This window comes from Oxyura jamaicensis, chromosome 18, assembly GCF_011077185.1.
Source record: "Oxyura jamaicensis isolate SHBP4307 breed ruddy duck chromosome 18, BPBGC_Ojam_1.0, whole genome shotgun sequence".
Taxonomy (NCBI): Eukaryota; Metazoa; Chordata; class Aves; order Anseriformes; family Anatidae; genus Oxyura; species Oxyura jamaicensis.
The window spans coordinates 9,597,108-9,619,244 of NC_048910.1; the positions used below are offsets into that span (position 1 = coordinate 9,597,108).

At 38.8% G+C, this 22,137-nt stretch overlaps 1 protein-coding gene across 2 annotated transcripts in view; it reads right to left on the reverse strand.

Moving 5' to 3' along the window:
* Positions 1 to 22,137, reverse strand: part of PRKCA (protein kinase C alpha) — a 148,025-nt gene that overhangs the window by 38,803 nt on the left and 87,085 nt on the right. For both annotated transcript variants that reach the window (XM_035342641.1, XM_035342642.1), the window contains exons 4-8: positions 17,523 to 17,634; positions 16,684 to 16,812; positions 5,920 to 6,076; positions 5,691 to 5,825; positions 4,874 to 4,970 (exon numbers count right to left, since the gene is read on the reverse strand). In XM_035342641.1, the coding sequence (XP_035198532.1) occupies positions 4,874 to 4,970; positions 5,691 to 5,825; positions 5,920 to 6,076; positions 16,684 to 16,812; positions 17,523 to 17,634 (630 nt within the window). The remainder of the gene's footprint in view (positions 1 to 4,873; positions 4,971 to 5,690; positions 5,826 to 5,919; positions 6,077 to 16,683; positions 16,813 to 17,522; positions 17,635 to 22,137) is intronic.

Consider the following 22,137-nt stretch of genomic DNA (forward strand, 5'->3'; position numbering starts at 1 on the left):
CGTGGCTCAGAAGCACTGGAGGCGACAGCAGTGAACAGCTCCTCATTCCCAGCACCGTGCCCCAAGCACACCCAAAGACCACACGTGAGAGGTGCCAGGCACTGGGGGGGGAGTCTCAGCGGAGCAGCCACCCACTGCAGGCTGTCCTGGTGTGGGACTGGGGGAGGACGGGGACGTCCCCAGGGAAATGCCTCCCAAGGTCCACGAGAGTGGCTCCATGCAGATGCACCAGCAGGGTCCCTACTCTGAGCTCTCTCTTGGGAAACAAGGGAATGCCATGCTCTACCTAAAACCCTCTCACAGCCACACTAATGGGAACAGCTAGAGCAAAATAAAATGTCCAGCATCTTAACGATACGCAGGAGGAGGATGGCTATGCATCCTCCCTACGGATGCCTTAAAATGAAGGCTCTGTGAGCAGCAACCCTTCTAACAAATTGCTTGGGTCACTTTAATTACCAAACTCGGGTGGCTCACATCACTTAATGCACCATATACTTGGTAAATATATCCACACATAAGGGTTATAGCTACTCTGTTCTCTTTAATTAAAAAACGAACATTGCTATGAACCACAGCAGCTGTTTTATTTTTAATAACATTTTCTGTGATGGCGATGTGTAAAGAAGGGGACAGACAGAATAATTAACCAGCCTATTATTAAGCCAGGATGATTCTATTCTTCTTCTAAGGTGATATTTAAGTATCAAGAAGTGCTTTATTAAGCAGCAAATTACAGGAAACAGGGCTTCAGAAATCAGAAATAACTTCCTACAGGAGAAGTTCAGAATTTACACATTTCTTTTCCTCAAATAATAAAAAAAAGGAGCAATGTCAGAAATAGCAAAAATATTTTACTGCTCGAATTGCAATGAGGTATTAAAACTACAGTAAGGCTGCATTATTTCAATATCCTGCTTTTTTTATTCTAGGACAAGCAAAATACTGTACGAGGAAAATAAGGATACGACAAATAGTGCTACTGGAGAGCAAAGCCCTGGCAGTTCGGGTTCACGCAGCCACCTGGGACTGGTGCGAGTTGCCTTGGAAACCTCAGCCTGAACAATTACGGAGCCACAATTATTCTGAATATGCCTGTTGAGAATCCAGTTTCGTTTTGAGATGGCCACCAATAATGCCATTCCGGGGAGAAAACTCCCAAGCGAAGGTTAAAACCAAACGAAAAACAGTGACAGATTTTATCCTGCCTCCACTTCCTACAGGAGTGTATTTTTATCTTGAAATATTAATAATGATGTATCATCTGTAAATCACTGAAGACAGATTTGATCATACTGCTGAGTGAACACATAGTTGATTCATAACTTTTAGAGATAGGTGAGATCCAGAAATATGTAGATTTAATAAAACTGGATGTATAGAAAATAGTGCACCTATGCAGAGCATACCTCAATTTCCATATACTGCACAACCTCATCTAGGAACACATAGACAGTATATAAAAAGAAAATCCTCATAGCAGTAACTAAAAATACTTAGTGAGGTCACTGCATGACTCCATTAATGAAACCCTTGTTGTCCTCAACTCCTCCTTCCCAGAGCTGGCCCATTTGCTGGGCAGAATCCCAACCTATCGGGCACAGGTCGGGTGCTCGTTTTTCAGCTGCTATAGATGTGGCAGAATGGGTCACACACAGACTTTTTCTAATAACAAAATACATTTTAATGTTCAAATTACAAATGCAAGTGAATAGAATGTTATGATTTATTTATTTTTTTAATTTTTGGAATATTATTATCAATCCTGCATAGCTGTTTTATGGTAGACTTGCACTGATAAATGACTTCTGTATCAGGAGGTCTGCTAAGTAAAGCAGCATACCGATGAGATTTGGGTGAATTCAATAAGAAGTCTGGGCTGTTAAAATGGAGCCAGAAGGGTGTGATAGGATTGTGTAAACAGCTGGAATCAATCTGAGCCCGAGGACACATCTTAAGGATTTTTGTGGAACTAAAGACATGGACAGACATTAAAAAAAACGTCATTGATTTAAATGGGACGTAGCTCCTAAGAGGCTGTGGAGGTTCTGCTAAGCATATTGCTAAAATTCAGTCTTAAGGGCAAAGTCAGTTTTTAGATTAAGACTTAAAATAATAATAATTTTGAAAAGAACCTGAAAATATTTTATCTTCCTTAATATAAGCTAATGAAATTCTCATCCTGAAGTTTCTCTATTCCTGTTCTTTATTTCTTAGGTTCGTTAGCACTCTACTCTGAAGACTACCATTATTCATTTTAAATATTTTGTATTATTAATCCAATACAACTGTAGAAATTGTTGTAATTTTGTTCTCAAAATTAAATGAATGTTGCTTGGTTATCAATCACACGTTCACATACTGAAAAGTAGAACCAAGCAACACAAATAGAGACTTGGATTAGCAAGCGCTGTGAAATTACTCTTTTTCTATAAACTGATAAACAAGAAGATAGCTTGGTATGACCTCTCCTGGTCTATCCATATTTTTAACCCTCCTGCCAACACCCCCACCTGGTAACATGGCTGCCAAGAGACTTCCTGTAAGGGTTCAAAGCTGAGTTCAGAACAGTAGAAATATTTATTTATAAGACGCTGTTGACTCACAAATAACACTTCTCAGTGCTCTCTACTTGTTCCTTAGCATAGGGTACCTAAAATAAAATGACTTTGTAAGCCAAGATCTAAACAGTAAGAAACATAACGTAAAAGATGATCAGAGCCAGCACCACTTATGTACCATATCAGAACAGCTAATAAATTAAATACCACCATTCAGACATCTGTGCTGTTACTTTTAATATGTCATGACAGTAATTTTCCCTTGAAACCAACTAAGAACATTAACGGGAAGGTGCTGCTTTCCTCTGTTCCTTCTCACAATGGTAGACTTCAAGTGGTTGAACCAAAATTCTTTTACCGTGTAATACTGTGTTATACTAGCCTTGGTCCAGTTATAATCACACATTTTGTCTGGCTACAAATATTCACATATAGCAGCGCTAGGTTTCATCATGTTCGTTATGCAAATCAGTACCAATATCACAGAGACACTGTGTTCACTGAAAACCTATTCCCTTTCCCTGAGCAATGTGGACCACTAAAATGGTGTCAACCTTGCTACCTTCAGAACAGGGAGAGCCTCGTGTGCACGGTGTGGAAGCTGAACTAACTAGGCTTTATTTCTGAGACACAGCTGACCCTATCTGAAGCTGCAGTTTCTCAGACCCAGTCCAGGAGCTTTACACAATGCAGCCTCCCAGGATTTCTACACCACTTCATTGCAGGACATAAATAAATCCTGACTATTCATTCTGCATTTACAGTAGGCTCTAGAAAAAAAAACAAACAAAAAAAAACTAAGAGATTATAAATTCAATATACAAACATACCACATGTAATTACTGACATTTTAAAGCAGACATTTTTAGTGACTTGTATTTGGGCTGTCTCTGTCCTGAGGAAAAAAAAAAAATAGGCAATTTCCATAGCTCCACCACTAAAATACACGTCCACCCAATTCCAGACTCCGTATATTGCACAGAGACATGTAAGGGGTGAAAAGAATTATTTTTGAAGTTATTCTTTCTAGGGAGGATAAAAGGTAAATATGATCTTGAATAGAAAATGACCTAGTGCAGTGAAATAAAATCACACTGGTCTGATCACAACTGTAAAGAAAGGAAAATGAAATGGAGATTAAAGTACTTCTCAAATGTAAAACAAAAATTATAGTTCATGCTGCAGACAAAAGTATGGTAGCTGATCCAAATGTGTTCACAAGAAATTGAAGCACCTTTTCTTTTTCTTTCTTGAAAGTTGAACATATGCCGTTTTTCCTCACTTTCTTGGGTTAACCCATCTTTTATAATAACAATGTAGAATTCTGCCTGATGGTGAACATAAAAAATTGCCATTTCAGCTTGAAAGAAACAGCCTTAAGCGTTTGTTAAGCACAACAGGTACATTAATTACTTTTTGGATAAACTGCTAGACTAAAGTTGTAAATGTTCAACTAGAAAAAATAAATTGGTATTTATTGGAATATTTGAATTCATTATTGCATATGCAACTTGAGAGAGTACTCAGATCAGCTGAATCCAGTACAACCATTGCCAAAACACCTCCATCCCCAAACCATTCTTGTTGCTGGGTTTAACAGACAGCAAGTATTTTGCCGTAATATCACTGCAGTTGTCAGAAGAGGCTGGCTAAGTCTGTTCATTAAGAAACGACTCCTTTGCAAGGCACGGTGAGACCATGCCTTTGTCTACCAACCACTCCAACATGCAATGCAGAGGGCAGGAGGACTGCCGAAAATACTGTTTTTCTTCAGTGGTTCTTTTCTGTACATAACCAGCAATACCACTCCTCCTGAAACTTCCATACCCACATGAGAGAGATCAGAACTTCAGGTGACAGCCTTCTACAGAGATTTTAAGGCTCCAGTAAATCAGCAGTTGTAACTGTTTTCTCTTAAAAAAAACTTCAGTGTGAAACATTTTAGGTAATAAAATGCTGCTGTTTCTGAGACCTTTGTTCTTCAAATTATTAAGGATACTGGAAATAATCGCTTTTGCAGATTTTGGAGTAAGAATTAAAGGACACACTGAAATCATTACACATTCCTGACATAAAATATTTTACAATACCAATTTATAAGTATCGTAACACAGAAGCAGAACTGTCAGATAAATGATGCTAGTGCTGAATTATCCCCTTGGCCCAATCTTCAAGAAACCCAAAGGTACATACTGCTGGCATAAGCAATAGAACTAATGACGCTATATAACTTTGAACTTTTTTTTTTTTTTTTGGTAATAAGGTGACAACTGTATGCAATATACAGTTGCATATTTATGGTTAATCCTCACCTCAAACTTCTGTCGAAGCTCTGCGTTTCCATCTTCGTCAGCATCTGGAATCGGAACATTATAATATTCACCTTCTTCCTGATTCAGCAACTTGTACCTGTAAAACATTTGAGAAAAGGAAATGTTGTTCCATTTTTATTTATTCCTTTTAGATTTAAAATCTGATTTAGTTGTTTGTAGTGATGTCACTTGTATGTATAGAACTGCTTCCAAGTTCTAAAGCAAACAGAAAAACAGAGTATATTTCACCTAAACTTGTATCTTTAATCACAAACTACCTGTCAAGGCAGTGTAATGTACACAGAGTAATGTACAAGGATTTAATTCCAATCATCCTGTAATATAGTGGAGAAATCAACCTTGAAGAACCTTTTCTCCAGTGCTTCTAAGGCCCTAAGCAATTCTCTTCAATGAGACGTACTTTTGAGAAGGTTTGGTAAGTTCTGTGCATGGTTTGGTAGGTAATAAGATGGCATTTTATAAAATCAGTTCCCATGTACTTTGAACTTGTGGAGCTATATATAACTGATATGCTTCATAATGAATATATCATATTTGTGATAAAAATAAAAAGCTTACCACAAGACCATGTACACAGTATTGAGTTTGCAGCAACTCCTGGCTTCAGTAGAAGCTTCAACATAACAAAAGAGAAGCATTCCTTTAATTATCCTTCTTTGTTATACATAGCCTATGTTTCCCGGTTTGGGTTGCATTTTCAGTGATCTCATAGCATGAGATACAGTGAAAAGCTACAAAAAAAATGTAATTTCACTGAAGAAAAGTACTATTTCAAAGTCTCTCCAGAAACTCTTACCATCCACTGGCTGGCATTTTCATAAGTTCTGACACCCCAAATGAAAGAGATCCCATAAAATCATTTCTGGTTGTTCGATCCCAGTCCCAGACCTCTACGGATAACCGTCGATCTTTGTCTGTAGGTTTTAATTTACTGAAAAGAAGAGGAGAAGAAGCATTTTCAATGCAAAACTCAAATAAATGATTCAATACTTAAAAGGTATTGTATTAAAAAGGGTTAAACTTACAACGTGAATGACTCATTCCAGTGTGGATTCAGGGTAGAACGAATGGTTTTTGTTTTTTGTTTACTTTCATTCTTGGGATCAGGGATAAGTTTCAGTTTAACATAAGGATCTGAAAGTCCATTTGGATCCATGGGAATTAGGTTTTTTGCTTCTCGCACTGTCAATATAAAACAGCCAGCTGATTTGCATGGGATTACAAATCACCATTAACAAAGTAGTAACAAAGTAGTAACCAGAGGAAAGAAACACCTTGAAAGATAAAACAAATCAGATGCAAAACCCACTTGTCAGACTTGGCAGGGATAAAACTAGTTGTTGTAACGTAAGGTTGCACTTGATCATATTTATAGGGATGGTAGAGAGAAGTGACAGGAGACAGAAGCAATTCCCAAATGGCATGCAGCTTCTGGGCACCTCTTTTCTGCAATGGAATGATTAAATGTCCAGATCCATCTCTCTAAATTTTTAAGCCAGGAGCGTTTCTTTACGCTTTGATTTACTGATCAATCTTAGGTTATACAGCTACAGGACTATCAGCCAAATACTCTACGAGTGATTGTCGGATCCCAACAGATTTCAAAGGACAGGTTGTTTTATACAATCTATCACTGGAAGCTATCGATACCAGACTTCCCTCGGATTCATTGCTCATTAGTTGTCAGCTGGAATCACTGTGAGCATCGCCACGACAGCACACAAAGTAAAAACACAGAGGAGAGGAGTTTAACTTTGGCTTCACAAAAACATTAACATAACTTTTATGGAGTATGGAGTATTTCCATGGATAAGCAGACAGCATTTCCCTCCCTCCTGCAGAGGACCGGCCTAACACCCAGTAACATTTACACGGCACATAAGGTTTTATTGTGTGTCAATGGCATTCAGCCATCAGCTTCTGCTGAACTTGAGAGAAGACTGAATTTCACTCGTGCTGTGAAGAAGTCCCACCCAAACCGGTCAGGCTGCAACGAACCGCAGCTAAGAGGGATCGAGTTGGAGATGTGGAATTCAGTCTGGGCATCTCAACATCTACCAGGGCAGCAGAGAGCAGGAAATGGCTTTCATCTAGGGATTCCTTTGTGAGATTCCTATTTTAAGAACAAAATTGTTCCTGGAAGGACAATCTCAAGCAGCTTTGAGAGTGACATAGTTCCTAAGGTATGAAGAAAGGCCAGCAATTAAGAGTGAGTCACTAGAGAGATTATCCTGGATTGACAGTGCACACAGCTACTGCTTTCACAGGGTCAGCATGTGAAGGATTTTTTTTAATTTCATCTACCTAACTGAAGAAATCTAAAAGGAAAATTAGGAAAGATCAACCCTGAAGTCACCTAATACTACTTGATGGAGAATGTTTCTCACAAAAATTGAACTTCAGCATCGCTTAAGAACTCAATTGGAACTAATGCAAAAAAAAGTAATATGATATATATGCATGACATATAAATATAAAAATCAGGATGTTCGGTAACAGATAGTTTCTATTGGCTCAAGGCACCCTTCTCCTTTCCCCCCAGTTTGAATGGCATTTTCACATTATAAGCACAAATTATAGAAATCCCCAGCATTTCCAGCAGCTATTTCCTAGCATGGAGGCTGAAAGGCACCTAAGCAATGCAGACATTTTATAGTGCATTATTTCCTCTCATTAGGTATAGAATAACGAAGGGGGCTGTTTTTGGACAACAGTCAAATGACGTGTCAACCAGCTGAAGCACATCTTATCAAAATGCCCTTTGCCCTCCCTTTAGAAATAAAGGCATGGTTGGGTTGGACTGGCAACTGCCCGGCTGCTGCTGAAAGACAGAAAAAGAAGGACAATGAAGCAGAGGATAGGTATTACTGTGCTTTACTTGAGGACAGTGAGAGGAAGGATTGTGAGGTGTTGACAACACCCTTGCTATAACAGAGCGTTGAAGGTGATCTGCAAAATTGTATGATGGTTCTGCTCCATCCCCTATACACCTCGTATATTTGCTAGTTGCATGCATCTAGCCCTAGGCTGACATTTTTCTTTTACACACTGTGGTGAGAGCGGTAGTGGTCAGAATGACCGCATTCTTCCAAATGACATAACCGCCAAGTCATCTTTTAGTGCAAATATACTACTCACCATTTCATTTAGGGTGTGGAAGGAAAAGTCTTGGAGGAAAATAAAAGGCTGCTGCCATGGAAAATGCATCATTTCAAACAGCCTGAACAGCGCTGTTTGTTTAACGAAGAGGAAATACCAAGTATAACTGGTACCTTTCTGGTAGGAATATCCAAAATACTTGTAGAAAGAAGCTCTTTCTACAGGAGCTACTTGTTTGGAACACACTAGTTTGAGTGCATTTGTCAGGATAATTCTCATGCAGAACAGATATCCTGATGTAAATTAATTATTGAAATTAGATCATGGCTGGAAAGGAATTGCATTAACTTGAAGCAACATTTGATAATGATTAAGTTATTTTTCTTAAGTTTGTGCTTTTAAAATGAGAGAAAGAAAATGCTTATTGGCTAAAATTTTAAAATCAAATGCAGTAACATTGACTAACTACATTTCCCAAATAATTGTACCAGAAAAAATATATCGTATTGCAGAAGAACAGAATAGAAGCAAGCATCTGTCTTGCAGACCATTTCATCTGCTGTTCTTCACAATCCCTATACTAAGGTGAAAGGAGTTTGCACTAGGGAAAACAGTAGCTTTTGATATAGAGAAGAACCTCCACTCTCGTGTGCTCTGCATTTGCCTTTTGAAGGTTTCCCCACCCAAAATTAGGCTAGAAGAACATTTCTGCTTTCAATGCTTGAAAAAGACTCAAGGATTATTAAATATTAGATATTAAAATTTAGCTTAACGAAAGTGATCTTCAAATTATTATGAGGAAATAACATTGAGATTAAATAACCTAATTAAATATTTTCAATCCCCAAGGGGCTAAACATCACACAGTGAGGGAAGGATGAAGTGGCAGACTGCCACGCAAACCGCTGTCCTTCCCATCCTGTACTCTTCTTGTTTGTCTTGTGCACAGCACTTGCGACTGCATTGCCAGGTTTGGCACAAGAGCTATTACTTACAAAATCCACTTTTTGATTTTGCTTCTATACTGCAAATTGCTGTAAGTGAGGAGAGACATTGCTTACATTTTCTACAGCTTCCCAGAAATATACACAAGGATATGTATATATATATATATATATATATTTTACTAGAATTCCTTGAACAAAAATGGCTTGATTTTAGCATGGTGTCTTCAGTTAATCTTTTGTGTTTAAATTCTGTGTGGGGAGGCTCAGTGTGAACCCAAGCAGGCTATTCAGAAATTGGCTGTGTGGATGCAGAGCCATTCTCCGAGGCTCAGCCATGGAGGGCTCCCTGCAGAAAGCCATCACTGATCAGCGTTCGCACACACTGCTGAGCCTCGAGAACACCACTGTCAGCAGGAGGACCTGGCAGCATGCGTACAGATACTTTCTTTTTGCAGGAAACGCAGAATAAGAAAAAAGCTCTCTGAACACAAAAAAGAGAACCTTGAAGATGAACCCGTACTGAAAGATGCAACATATACTAAATACAGGCTGCTAAAGAAGTCATTATCTCACTCCTTATCTGGCCCATTTGTATTTTTGTCTGTATAATTAGTACCCTTAGACATCTTTCTTCACTTCTTTTCTTGAGGAAACAGCATGATGATAGTTGTGCCAAACAGTGTTTATAAAGAACTAATATTCTAGTGGCCCACCTCTCTGAGGGCATCCTATTTTTACCAAGACAGGTCAGCTTTCTGTTAGGGGGCTGACAAGAAGAGGTTTGCCCTCCCCATCACAGGCACTCTCTCTTGCGTGTGGTTCAAACAGAGTAAGTTAAATGAAAGAGAACTCCAAGAAAATAGATCAGCTCACGGAGGTTCAATTCTGCTATAGCTGTAATGATAGCAGGCCATCTCTCATTGCTTTGTAATTATTAGTTAATTAAACCCAGCACTGTGACAGAGACGTTGTTCCAATTTACAGTTGGTTCAAGTCAGGTGCAGTGCTGCATCACTTTAGGAACTTGGACAGAAACCTAGAATACCACCTTGCCAGTTTTATGTCATAAATATTAAGCATGATAATGATGTCTGTATTCTGCAAAGTGGCTGGTATGAGCTAAATCTCCTAACGTTTCGTCCAGATTAAACTCAGAATGGGGACCGAGAACAAACAGACAATCAGGGAGCGAAGAGAAGCATGTACTGAAGTTCCTAACGTATCTCAATTTGCCCCTATTTCTTTTAAGAAACTAGAAATAGTTGTCACCATGCCATAAGGAAAAGGTACCATTTTCCTCCTTATTCATAATTAAGAGACCACAAGCGTTTAGTCAGCAGAAAATGTGGAATATTTGATGACTCTTTATTTGATTACGTGTCACTGGTATTACGGTAGTATCCAGAAGCCGAGCCTAAAACTGGGACGCCCACCTTTCCAGGAATAGTTTAAAGACAGAAGCAAACACAGAGCTGGTTCTTAGGTACTCATACTTTAAATAAATATCTAAATACGACAGAGTGGGCTGGCAGAGAACTGACACTTTATGTAAAGAGAAGAAATTCAGGCAGAACTTTGAGGAATTCAGGGTGCAGATGACAAAACTTGAACTTTTTTATAGAACGTATGGGTCAAACGTTGCAAACGATATGCAGCTATGGATTTATAACTTCTTGTGGTATCAGCAGATAAGTTTAGTTACAGGATTGAGAAAATAGATGTTTCTATCCCTAAAAGAAAGCAGAATTACTTGCAGCATGAGTTCACCCAGTTCCTTTTCAAGTGACTCACAATTACCTCCTTCCTGTATTTTCAAGTATTAATAATAAAAGTTTACTAATCACAGCAACCATTTCTTTTAAGAGAGGCTTCAAGTCTCAAATTGCTGGCAAGCTATCCATCAAAGTGCAAGAAAAGGGAGAACATTGTTAGCTCAAAGTTTCTGTCTTCCCACAACAAAGCATTAGTAAATTATTTCATAATCCTCATTACTTCCAGAAAAAGCATCTGCTACATTCTCCAGTGATGTGTCCAGAGCACAGATGAATTAGGTGATAGGCAGAGGACCTTGGACTCCCAGCCAAGGGACTTTCTCCCTTGCATCTTACCACATTCTCTTTTTAATCACAGTTTAAAAGATTTGCCTTTTATCAAAAAGAGCTTTTTTTTCCAAGCTGTGTACTTATACTCTCTGTATGCAAAATCCAAAGCTGTCTCCAGAACTGCTCAGCTTTTGTTCGAGATTTTTTAATATGGTTTTATTGAAACTATCATTGAATGCTTGCTTTCTGGAGCTGGTTGTGACTCACATGTACAACTGGCTCCCCTAAAAATCTTGCTTTTCAGTCAAATTCCATACAGTGCTTGGTAACTAAAAGTGCTTTTTGCTATGTGACTCCTCTATTCCATAACTATTCCCCTGCCTAGCTAAATTTTCTTTTAATATCCCTCCTGAGACCAGTGCCTGCTCATTACACCCAATTTCCCGAATCTTGATAGATGGCAGCATGATGAATGGAGGCCATGGGAACGCCGCGCTTCACAGGTGATTTACACACAAGAAATGGATGAGTGATTAATTTCCTTCCTACAACAACAGGAAAAATGAACTAGAGTTTCATGATGCTTTATTCCTCTGTCTTTTATTAAGACAGTCTCTCCTACTAATAAAAAATGTACCATCAACCCTAATGCTACTTAATAAGTACTTGTGCCTGCAGTAGGTTCTCCAGTTTCAGTTTCAACTGGAAGTCTCACAGCAGCAACTGCATTTTATTTTTAAAACGATTGCTTATATAAAAAATATTTTCATAGAAAATACCTGGTACTGAGAAGGATAACTACTTAATAAATCATAAGCCTTAACACAAAAATTGACTCTTACTGTATCAAACTGTCTGAAAAGGGACTGAATTTATATCCCTATCTGTTTACATTCTTATACAAATCTGTAGCATTTTATTTTTTTTCGATGCAGGCAGATGGACATCTATGAAAAACTACTGCTTCTTTTAAATACTGCGCATTGCTTATTCTTTCATGGTAAGGAAGATTTGTTGAATGAAATGGGAAGTATTCGTTTGCTACCCGGGCTGGCATTTCTAAAGGCACAGCCCTCTTTGTACCGAGCACAGCAACCCTGCAGATTCTGGGAAAGCCAGAAAAAAAATGATGATATTAGCAAGATAAAACGTGCAATTCATATTTGAGATATTAAAAAGCCTCCCACATGTGAGTAATTATTTGGGATCACTTCTATAGGTACTTCATACTAACAGCCAGTCAAATTGCCAGAATATTCCTGTATGTTTTAAAATCAGTTGCACAATATTATGAAATTGATGCTAACAAAGAAATACACTAGTACTGACCTAGGCAAACATAAATGAAATTATTAGAGTGTGTGGAGGGATGTTTTAAGGAAGCGATTTATGAGTATCTCGAAATTTGCCAATATTTTGCATCCATTGCTCCAGCTCTTTTGGGCAGAGGCTGCTCACCCAGCTCCCCACAGCAAGCAGCGTGACAAAACATTAATATGCGGTACCATAGGGTGGCTCAGCAGAAGGCATTCATAAATAATTTGAAAAATGTACAGCGGGGAGTAGAGAACTCCTGGGGAGGTTATTGTTGGAGAGCCTGCTCCGTGCTCCCAGCCCCTGCAGAAATCACGCCCAGGTTTCCTCCTCTTTTAAATAACAGAGGCATCATGGAAGAATAAAGACACATTTGGTATCCTTTCAGCTAAGACAAATACACTTAAAAACCTGAAGGCTCTGGGCTGCGTGTATATCTATGTATTTTAACACCATTTATGTAAGAGCAGGGTGCAGTGGATGACAAGGAGTCGCCACCAGCCTGCCTCCAGCCGCGCGCCCGTGTCAGGAGGGCAGAGCTTTGTTGGCAGCTGCTGTCAGATCCAGCTCCTGGCAGCTGACAGGTCGCAGTTTGGGATCCCAACAATGTGGCAGCTTTTTATATGTCACTGCACCAGATGGGGTTATTTTCTCACAAAGGTTATTGTTTGCTCACTAAAAAAATAACTCAAAAATAAAATGAAAATAAGAACTGTGATTCAACCACCTACGAAAGCGCTCAGAAGCCCTCCCAAATTATACGATGGGTCGACAAGTAAATGTAAGAGTGACAAAACTTCCAACACACATCAGGAAGAAGACATTTCAATGAAAAAACAGAAAAACAAACAAACAAAAAAAAACACTGAAATTAAGACAGGCAGAAACTGCTTTACTATGCTTAAAAGCAAAAACCCATCGGTCCAACCTCTCAAAGGGTCACAAATTCAGTGATTTCAAAAAAAAAAAAAAAAAAAGCAATTTAAAATTCTATGAGTTCCTTAGACAAGAGAATCACCAAGCTGATTTACTCCAAGTGCAATAAATTATTGGTATCCCCTGCAACTCTCAAGGAAGTAGATATAAAATAAACCATTGGTGTTTAAAAACTGCAACACAAATGAGCACTGGGAACAGCACTGACTAGCACTGGGGAGATGGTGAGGTTTTGGCAGAGTATGACACTACAAAATTCCTATTAATTTAGGAAAAAGCATCTCAGTCTCCAGCACAAAGGCAGAAAAGACAGTGGCTACCTTTAAGTACTGACACTGAAGATCCAAAGTACGCATTGAAGTACCCAGGAATGAAACGTATAATATTTACGTATAGGACTGAATCATTCCCATGATTAGTTCAATTCAAAATGGGCCAAAATGCTTATGTATTTTAGATGGTCTGACTGAGCCACTGGCCAGCTGCATCTGGCCTCTTTCCCAGTATTCACTGGGGAAATAAAAAAACAACATTATTTACAAGATTTTATTGGGAAAACACTTAATAACCAAGCATGTACCGTGGCCACTTTTTGGAAAGAAAAGCAATTACAACTGTGAAACCCTGAAAGCTGTGAGGCGGAAGCAAACACAACCTGCCAGGCACTGAGCAGTGCCCCCCAAGTGAGCGGTCCCTGCCATCGTTCAGCATGTGGCACCCCCAGTAAGGGGGTTTTCTTCCATTTCCTTCCCTTCCCTTAGTATGGGCTTAGTATATGTATATGCCTATTATTATTTATTTATTTATTTTAAAATGCTTACTTTCAAGGAAACTCATTTTTATTTAAAGAAATTTTTGGAAGCCTTGGAGGTGCTGACAAGCCCCAACCATACGAGCATAACAGCACCATAGCTGTCGCATGCAGAACAAGGCTGTAATAAACATTTCTCTTGTAGTCCAGAAACCCACTTGAATGTTGGATGGAAATGTTTAATCTGCAAACGCACAAATAGCAGCCTTTGCCAAGTGCACTCACATCAAAAAGAGCTGAGGAAGAGCATCTACAGAACATCTGTAACAACTTTACCATATCCGTATCTCAGACGAGACCTTTTCAACTAAAATTCTGATGTAAAAAAACCTACTTGTATAATTGTTTTACAGCACCTCGGTTCCACAAAGACTTGTAGAACCCCTTTGACCCTAAAAGGGCTATAAATCTGCTGAATCATCACAAAAGAAACATTACTTGTCTGATTATGTACATTGCCAGAAATTGTAGGTCGTATTTAAGAACCTTGCTGCAAAATGGCCTAGAGCAATGCAAATATATTATTTTTTTTTCACTTGGATGATTTTCAAATTAGTTCTCTCTCCTGGTACAATTACTTTCAGAACCCGCATCTCCCTCTCTGAAATGCTTCACTACTCAGTGAAAGCACCTTTCTCCTAATGACAGCATCTTGGACAAATTTACCCCTCCTACGCCGGCAGGAAGCTATTTGAAAAGTTAGCTACAATTAAGTATCACTTGGGATCTGTTCTAGTCCTTTCTAACTAAATTCCATCATACCTCTCCCTTTCAGTGCATTTTACAAGGTTTGACAGGAGAATCTGGAGGCATTCAGATGCAGAGATAACAAAAGCATGAATGAATGGTGACAGAGGGGAAGTTGGCTGCTTGTGTAAGCTGTGAAAATCCAGCGTGGTGGCCTGATTTCCTTTATGCTGCCTACAAGGGCTATGGTAGCTTTTGTGATTCATTCCCCACGTAAGAAGTGCAGAGGTAGAAGGCACATCCTTCTGGCGCAGAAGATAATAGAAGAGGAAAAAAGAAAATAGTTCAGTTGGGAGGACCTGAAAATGCCATCGAGCCCAACTGCCTGGCCACTTCAGGGATAATCAAAAGTTAGGCTCTGGCCTTTTAACTGAGCAATGCTGAAGCAAGGTAACAAGACTCAGCGTCCACAGGTTGCTGACAACCCCATCAAAAAGCAAAAGCAGAAGTGGAGATGTCTTCGAAACGTCCTACTTTGTCTTGCTGTAACTTCACCCTCAAATTTGATTCCCTTTTGCAACACCAAGCATGTGCTGATAGCAGCACCTGGTTCCTGCTTCATTGTGTGGACATTGGGAATTCGATTTTTTGCAGTTCCTACTTTAAAGCTGTATTAGTGAACATGTAATGTGCATAAAGATATATTAAGTTCTGTTGTTGTTATCTTCATTGAAGCAGTGTTGGTCACCTGTGACGACACAGGAACCAATCCCTCTCCTGAAGTAAAAGCATTGATAACTTTGTGTTTTATAACCGTCTTCTTGTTTTCCTAAGTTATATCATCCTATGTTTTTAATTACTATAGCATGATTCTGTAATTTCTTGAAAGTTCTGAGTGAAAAAAAATTACTATTTTCTTTAAGAATTTTGATTTAAGAGACTTGCCTCTACCTAAGAAAAATACAACTAAAATTGTCTGTTATTCCTTCCCATATGTCAATTTTGTCTATCCTAATTCCCACCCTGTGCTTTCCCTTCGAGTAAATTATTGTAATCTGATTGGCAAAGAACATTTTTGCATATTTCTGTCCAACAGAAAGGAAAAATCAACACTGAAGTTCACTACCAGCTTTGCACTTCAGATATCAGATACTAATTATCAGTTGACCCCAGTTAAAACAGAAAGCACACACAGAGCAAACAAAACATACGCTGTAAATACAAATTCTTAAGTGGATCCTGAGCGATAAACTCTGCTCTCTGATATGGCACAAGGAAGTTCTGCCGGAGCTAAACAACACATTCATTCTGGGGGCACAAAATGGTCCTTCAGCTTGAAAAATATGTTTTCCATATTTTTTCCTGCAACTTCAGACTTGGAATGAGTTGTGGGGGTGTGGATCCAAATCTTACTGATAAATTCTGGGAGAAGCATTTCCAAGGAAACGAACTGCCACCCTCTCCTTCCTTCCTTTCTCTCCCTCCTCCCCATCTTGGGAACCTTAACCTTACAGAATCTGATCTTTTAAAAATTATTATTTAATAATACACTGGGAGTAATATTCGGGATTGAATCCAAGTTCCTTTGTTTATTAAATACTCTGAAATGCAGGAAATAACTCCTTAGCTGATGGAGGTTCAGAGTATTTCTTGTGTTCTGAAGACGATGGCTAACTTCCTGACCAGTTAGATACCCCTGTGCTGTTTCCTAGAAGGAAGATTGACATTAGTGTTTTCCTAATGAATATTTCTAAACTTTAAAGCTATTATTTTCTTCAGAATGCCAGTAGCATTTCTTGATCCAAGAACACAGTGAATGAAACCCTCTCACTTCTGAAGGGAAATACTCTGTCATGGGCTTCAGTGGCCAAAGAAGTTGACCAAAGCACATAAACCCACAGGGCATATTACATATTTTAAAAAACCTGCAACATTTCAAAGTGAGCTGTTTACCTGTTACTTCCAGTTTGTCAGCAGTGACTTCAGCTTTCAGATAAATCCTTCCTCTTTTCTCGGTGTGATCCATGCCGCAGAGGCTCGGGACATTTATTACGCATTGCTTATGCACATTCATATCACAAGCTGTGGATATAAAAATGGTTCAGACAGCTATGAGAAACTAATAATATGATTACATGGCAAACACTGAGCAAGGTGGAAGTAAAGACTACCATGCCTAACTGTTGGCAGATCATAGCTGCATGCTTTTCGAGTGCCCAACATGGCTAGTTCCCATCTACGTGATGTAGACGGTGAATAAAACACTGCATAAAATAATCTACTTCAGACACCTAAACGTATTAATGAAGTGCAAGAAAAAAAAGTGAACATGGAATAAGGACTTGCTGGGAATATGACTGAGAAAACAGAGCACTCCTGCCAGCAGCAGCAATGAAAGGAGTTAGGTTTAAATTGATTATTAGGTTTTCTAGCAGGAGACTTCCAAGAAAAATGAAATGCAAGAAAAGTAGTGGACCTTGGGTACCAAGTGAACTGAAATGTCAGTCTTCAACAGTGCGTTCATCTGTCCACTCCAAAACCAGGTTTCCTCAAAAGCGACATGACAGTGCACTTCAGTCATATCGAAGTCCATACAGCACACTCTCAGCAACGGAGGTGGTTTTCATTAGTATATTATTAGCATACTGAAATATCCGCTTAAAATGCATCGGTACTATAAAGAGCTCTCACATTTGAAGTGGCATTTTCCACAGAAAAGAAATAAGTTGTTATTCAGTGTTTCCACATACTTTTTTAAATGCTCTTTCGTAACAAAGCAAAACTTAACTTACTGTCACATTTCATCCCCTGGTGTAGAAGCCCATAAAGAAGTGACCCACAGTGGTCACAGAAGGTTGGGCTCCCATATGTGTGGATCTTAAATTTGTGCTTGCTTCTGGGATCCTGAAGGAAAAACAAAAACAGATTCTTAAGTCATAAGAAATAAGATTGGCACACCTTTAATACATTACTTCAAATACTGAAAACCTTCCAGCTCTGCAACCTATGCTGCAAAAAATATATTCCAGCATGTATCTTATTCATAGCCCTTATAAAAGTACGTACATCAGTGCTGGTATTTTGGCCACAGGTTTAGTACTCGGTTCCTATTTTTCCCTTGCTTTGGTTTTGTCAGAAAGAGTATGTCAGCTTAGTGAACCCAGGCTTGTTCCGATGATTCAGCTACACTAAAACTTCCATTTAGTGACTGTACATAAACATAAAAAACAATGATGGCATCCATCCTGTGGCTGAACTGTCATACATTGCCTGTTTATTTAAAATTTATCATCACCACTCTGAAAGAACAATACAAAATACAGAAGGGAAGTAACATGTAAAAGTAGCCTCTAGAAGTAACAAGTCAAAATTAGTGTAAAAACAGGATCTTGAAGGTGGGATCATCTTGAAATCCTGCAAATTAATATTTGTATTCTTGGAAATGAAAGAGAACAAATGTGAACCTGGCAAGTATTAAGATTTTACAGAGATCACCATTCCTGCCTGGTTTTCCAACAGAGAAATTTACGGAGGGGACATTTTGAGGCCACCAGCAGCTTGGAAATGGTTTCTAATTTAGGAGCAGTGAAATGGAATACACCCAAATCCCTTAAAAACAAACTCTGCGGATAGGTCCAAATACATTCTGTTCCTCCAGGGGCAGAGGTCCCCTTCAGAGAACCACAAACATTGATACAAAAGGTGGAAATCACAACTTCAGCACTCTCACCCACCTCGGGCACGTACACAGGTACGGGATTTGAGGGGCACCCAGCTCGCACAGCCTGTTCCCAACATCTGAAGATGAGCATTGCCAAAACAAACAACCCGACAGCCCTACACTTTCTGTGCACATCAGGTATTTGATATCCTTCGTGATTGCCTCCAGCCTCGACTTCATGGTTTAGCACAGGTTTGGGAAGCACGATTTCTCTCTGCATTTTTGTCAAAACCAACACTACACAATCTCCATCAGAAGTTGGGAAAAGCTGCAATTCTTAACTGAACACATCAGGGTTTTAAATCAATTCTTGCTAACATTTTCTTTTTTCCTTCAGATTTTTACAGCCTCACTGACAGAAGATGAGGACAAAGGAGTTATGCAATGCCAGGTCTTGCAGGCATTCAAACATCCTTAACAAATAAAACTGCAAAATGAGGGCTCTAAAAGTTTTCTCCTGTTTACATTTTATATTGGTTTTAATAAACCTCTGCATTAGATAAGAATTATTAACTTGTCATCAAGAATAAACCAAGCTTTCAACTTGCATTTGCCAATAAAAGCTTTCAAGAAAAATCAAAAGCAAAACACGTTATACAAAATGCTGACTCTCTTAAAAAATGTAGTATACGTGCTTCCTCAAGGAATTTGGGAACTCCTGACAGTAATTTAAATGAAAATACGACTATGAAAAGGCAGAATCTTGCCTTGAGAATGTAGTAGTTTGCCATGCTATACTTCATGAAAGTTATTTGTTTTGGTATACATTTTTGGTTATATTTTTCTGTACTGATTCTAAGCTTTAGCATGGATCTGTAAGCAGTAATTTTCACTGCACAGATAGAAAATAGGTATTACTCGGGATAACCAGTAAGGACTTTACAGCCAGAATTGCAATTGACATTGTATTTCAGTCGTTCTTTTTATTATACAGCCTGAGATATGAAACGCAAACTGCTAACAACCATATTTATTTTGTAAACACAGCTAACCGAGATGGAATGACATTCAGAATGCGCCAGAGAACATCTGTTTCGTTATTTATTAAAGATATAGCCAATGGGTGTGGGGTCATGGGAACATTGCTTCAGTAAACGGCTATCTGATGGCCTGACTCTGACTAGATATATGCCTACCAAACAATTTAAAATGCATTTTCAAAGCTAATTCTTCCGTAATTTTGTGTTTACAAACAAAACTTGTTGGGAACTTGTTGCCTTATAAATATATCCACTTAAACATTATTTTGGTGAGCACATCTGTTGCTACGAAGGACAAAAACCACAGCTACTAAGAATGACACTGAATAAACAGATTTTTAAAGTTGTGTTTAACATGAGACATAAGTGGTATTTGTGAGTATCATGTAATGATACAGAGGGGAAAGAACTACGGGAAATTATTACAGTGAGTGTCTAATAGATACACTGAACCTGTGTATTATACTGAAATTATATAACAAGCACTACCAAATAATTCCATTCCAATCAATGGAAACACATGGTAATTAAGTTTAGCAGGGGTGTGTGGGGCTTAAAAATGTTGTGACATTTGAGGACAACCATACCGCACTCGGTAACAGCAAAGCATTTGTATGAAACAATGCAATAAGAACAGTCACGTAAATAAATCAAGTTGGGTCAATTCCTTTTTCCCACAAAATCTGTGAAAATGCCCATTGTACGATGTTTGCAATGAACAATTCGATATGAATTAGATTTTTTTAAAGAGCATGTTCTATTATATTTTATTATGCTGTACACACGCACGAAGTCACTTCTTCCAGGCACAGCATAAAAATTCAGAGCAGGAAGTAAAACAGCATCACAACTTGCTGAAATGGAAACTTCGCACGGAGGAGATGCAACTACTTCAATCTCTTTAACAGAAGGAAACAAAAGGACTTCTCAAATAAGGATAACGAATAAGAGATCAAACTCTTCATCAGTATTCAATCCTGTTTTTCTGTTTCAGTCCCAGGCATTGTTTTATATTTGGTAAATTTAAGAATTCAAAACATCAGATTATTGTTTTGCAAGCAAATCTAAGAACGAATAGAGAAAGCTAAGAGATCTCTGCACACCCATCACAGATGACCAAACTGCTCATGTTATTCCCTGTATTAACACGGGCTTCTTCTGCACTTGAGATCTATAGTTTACACTTTAATTGTAATTATTTTTAATAATTATTTTGCCATTACTAATTACTTGCTTATATTATTAATTGCAATTAACACTTATTAATTACTGATACAATTTAATATTTCCCAACGTTAAATATGCATAATTGAGGAAATAGCACCGTATTTTGCCAGTGCTTTTCAGCTAGAGGTAAACTAGTGAGTTAGAGGAAAGCTCCTGGAGATTTTTTTTTTCAAATATCCCCTTTTAATCAATGTAAACTTTCAATAATTCCTGAAGCATTGCTGGCAGTCATATTTCATAGTAAACACAGGGAGCCAAGCCAGGATATGACAGATGAACTGCCAAATAATGGCTGCTATTTGCAAGAGAATTGAACTTTGCACTAAACTTGGCATAGATTAATTGTGAAACTCCAAAGGGAAAACCCACTTCTGTTTCCAAAATCCATCAAAATTATGAAGGGGGAAAGCGGCAATTGGGAAAGCATCACCACTGCACTTGTTAAGCAGTGATGAATGATACGCTGGATTGAAAGTCCTGTTATTTTCATGCTGAAAAGTGCTCTTCTTTTCTCTGCTTTTACTAAGGCAATTCCAGATTTTTTTATGTAGAACTGTATGCAATATATTAAAATTAAAAGGGAAAAGGAACTCTGGGCAGCGAGTATCACAAGCATTTAAATATCTGCCTGCGAAGTACCTTTACACGGGCAGAAAGCTTGGCAGGGCTCGCGAGTCAATGGCAGCACAACAAATGAGTTTGAGAGCTTGTCATGGCACGTGTGAGCACTGAGCCCCTATAAAGATGAATAGGGATTCAGCATGTATGTCCCAAAGAGGTGTGAAAAATCAACCCCCCTGTTCATTAATCTCAAAGCTGAGGCATGCCTGTAGGGAGACCGACATCCACGACAATGCGGTGCACACAGAGGTGCACTGTGTGGAGCTACGGAGAGAAAAACTGGCAATGTGAGCAGAAACCGGTCATAAACCCATAGACATTCAGAAGTGACTTCCCTAGACACCTTTGGCCCTGAGAAACCAGATCAGATTTGCTCCTGAGCCGGATTCCTCCCTCGTTCCAGCAGAGGGAAGCAGAACACGGCGGCATCTCCCCCGGGTGCTGAGCTGCACTGGGCCTCCTGCTCTACTGCCACCATCGCTGCCTTTGGGCTTTGTTTAGCAAAAATGAATCCATTTCAGCACCAACTGAAAGCACCCCTTGTCCAGAAACCATTCCATCACTTTCCTGGATCAAAGATGGGAGTGGGAAATAATTGAAAGCGCATGGTTAACCAGCAGCAGATGTCAAACTGTGCTCTGACACATTACAAAACAGCTTATGATTATTATACTTCTGAATTCTTTTTAAAAGCTCCCTTTTGATTAGTATTTTATTCCCATTGATGGCAACATTGAACCCACTATAATTTTGCAGGCATTAAATAATCACTTTGCTTTTAAGCACAGAACACACAAAAAGCACCTCATGCGAGGTTGCAGCCGTGGGCACTTCGTACACAAAGCAGCATCACGTTAT